The 2,851-nt window shown below is 42.0% G+C and overlaps 1 protein-coding gene across 1 annotated transcript in view; it reads left to right on the top strand.

Annotated features, from left to right (window-relative positions):
* Positions 1–2,258, top strand: part of NRN1 (neuritin 1) — a 15,584-nt gene extending 13,326 nt beyond the window's left edge. Inside the window, exon 3 of the mRNA XM_019522169.1 lies at positions 1,102–2,258. Within this exon, the coding sequence (XP_019377714.1) occupies positions 1,102–1,333 (232 nt within the window). The 3' untranslated portion in view covers positions 1,334–2,258. The remainder of the gene's footprint in view (positions 1–1,101) is intronic.
* Positions 2,259–2,851: the final 593 nt, after the last annotated feature.

Here is a 2,851-nt window from a genome sequence, read left to right as displayed (position 1 = left end):
ACCCACAGCCTGTCCCCACAACCCCCCCGCCTATACATACACCACCAGCACAGTCAGGGATGCTAGACGCCGGCCATAAGGACTGCAGCCCGGACCCCCTGCCTGAATACAGCTCCGTTGAGGAGAGGAATCTCTCGGGGGGACCTGGCTTTATATATATCTAGCTATATAGATAGATCTCTCGATATAAATAGATATATATCTATATAAATAGATAATGTAGCTGTATAAATAGATATATCCATATCTATATATCTTTATGTCTATATAGATGTATATCTATCTATCCAGATATAAATATAGATATATAGAGAGAGATTTATAGATATAGATAACTCTATATACATAGCTATCTCTATATAAGCAGGTATATAGACAGATCTCTCTATATAAATAGAAATATAAATATATATCTATATCTATATATAGATATAAATCTATATAGATAGATCCATATCTATGTATCTGTATGTCTATATAGATAGATTTATGTCTATCTAGATATAGATATAGAGATAGTTATTTATACATATAGATCTATCTATCTATCTTTCTATCTATCTATCTGCACGGGAACCTCCCCTCTCCCCCCAAAAAACCCCTTTCTCTGGAGCTACACACCAGCTTCGGACCCTCCTTGCACAGCCCCAAAGACCCCCCCCGCCCCTCCCCCCACACACTCTTTCCCCAAGGCAGCTGAGAGTGTCTGTTAGGGTCGGGGGGAAGCTGGGGGAGTTGAGTCCCTGGAGCAGAGAACAGGGGTAGATCCGGCACTGGCTGCAATCTGTGGCAAAGCCATTGCACTGGGTCCCGGGTGGGAGGAATTGGGGAGACGGGGGGTTGGCTCTGTGCTGATGTTGAGGCTCTTGAAGGAGGCCCCAGCTATGCATTCAGAAAGGAGGGGAAGGCGCCCCGTGCCTTTCTCTGCATGCCTTGGGGGGTGTCTCAGCCGGAGCATCCTCCCACGAAGCTCAGCTCCCCACCGCTTCCACCCACCAGCTGGGTCTGGGCCCGGGAGGGAGGCGGAGCGGGGTGCCAGGGGGGCACGGGGGCTGCCCAGGGTGACCTTGCTCCTAGGCTGTGTGTCTGCTCCTTCCCCAGGTACTGGGATGATTTCCACGCCTGCACCCTCACGGCCCTCACGGATTGCCAGGAAGGAGCGACAGATCTTTGGGAAAAACTGAAGAGGGAGTCCAAAAACCTCGATTTCCAAGGCAGCTTATTTGAACTGTGCGGGGGAAGCAACGGGTCGGCGCCTTCCCTGCTCCTGCCCGCCTTGCCGGTGCTCCTGGTCTCTCTCTCCGCGGCGCTAGTGACCTGGCTGTCCTTCTAGGAGCCCTGGGCAGAACACACCCCCTTGCACACCCACACACACTCACACACCCTCTTCACGTGCTGGATTTACAGAGGAGGCGCCCATCCGCCGCGCCGGGGGGACTGTGTGATGCATCTGTGCTGATGAACCACCCATGAAGGACTGTGGCATCGCTCGCTCTCTCCTGCTCTCTCTCTCTCTCTTTCCTTTCTCTCTCGATTTTGTGTTTTATTTGCCAAATGTTACCAAACCTTTGAGCAGCCAACAGCCAAAACCGGACCTCAGCTTTATCCTGTCTTCACATCACAAGAGCAAAACTCCAGCCCTTGGTTGCAAAACAATCTCAGGAACGGCTCTGGGCCACCTAATCTTAATAAATATGAATATATAAATCATCGCGCTAAGGCAGTAGGGGCTCCTCTGAGAATCTCAAAGAGAAATGAAGTGAGGGGGGAAACATATATTAATAACCCAGCCAAGAAACCACCACCACCAAGTAACCCAGGCACTGCTGGAAAAGAACCCAGATAGATCCCACAGCTGAAGCATATGGTGAATAACTCACAATCTCTCATCTTTTTTTTTTTTTCCTCCACGGTCGCTTGTTTTTTGGTCCATACCACTGCAAAAAAACAAAAAACAAAAAAACTCCAACAAAACAATACTAATAATAAGAAGAATCCTCTTAATCATTTTTCCTTACGGGAGGGAAACAAGGAAGAAAGAAATGGCCAGAAAGGAAGGAAAAAGAGATGTCTACCACTGATGACTGAAAGAATGAATGCTGCTAAGATTGCTGAGTTTAGCTTTACTGCTGTTGTCAAGGCATCTTTCTGAGTTCACTGCTTTTAATTTGAGTTTTCCCTCCTCTTGTTTTAGATGTTACACATACAGTAAGATACCTGAATATCCGACAGGCTAGATCACAAAAAAGAAAAAGAAATATATATAGGGGGCTTAAATGTAAACCTAAAAAAAAAATACAGTATAATGATTTTGACAGAAAAAAAGAGCCTGGATTTTAAAAGGAAAAATGTAATTTAAAAAAAAAAGGTTTATTATAAAGGTAATTCAGCAAAAAAAAAAGAGAAATTTGCTACAAAGTATAGAAAGAAGTATAAAATAAAAATTATTGTTTGAAATGAGGGTGTCGTTTTATTTACAAAATATGCATGGGCAATATATATATATGTATGTGTATATATAAATATACACAGACACATATATAACGTGTGTATATAAATATACACATACACACATATATAAATGTATATGTATGTGTGTATATATATATATATACACATACATATAAATATATGTGTGTATATATAAATATACACATACATATATAAATATATGTATGTGTATATATACACACATATATAAATATATGCGTATATATAAATACATGTATAAATATATATGTGTATATATAAATACACACATATATATAAATATATATGTGTGTGTGTGTATATATAAATACACACACACATATTTAAATGGACAGGTTTTTAAGATACTGGAGCCTAATAC

This window comes from Gavialis gangeticus, unplaced genomic scaffold, assembly GCF_001723915.1.
Source record: "Gavialis gangeticus isolate Ggan-Ray unplaced genomic scaffold, GavGan_comp1, whole genome shotgun sequence".
Lineage (NCBI taxonomy): Eukaryota > Metazoa > Chordata > Crocodylia > Gavialidae > Gavialis > Gavialis gangeticus.
This window is presented reverse-complemented; position numbering and strand designations above follow the sequence as displayed.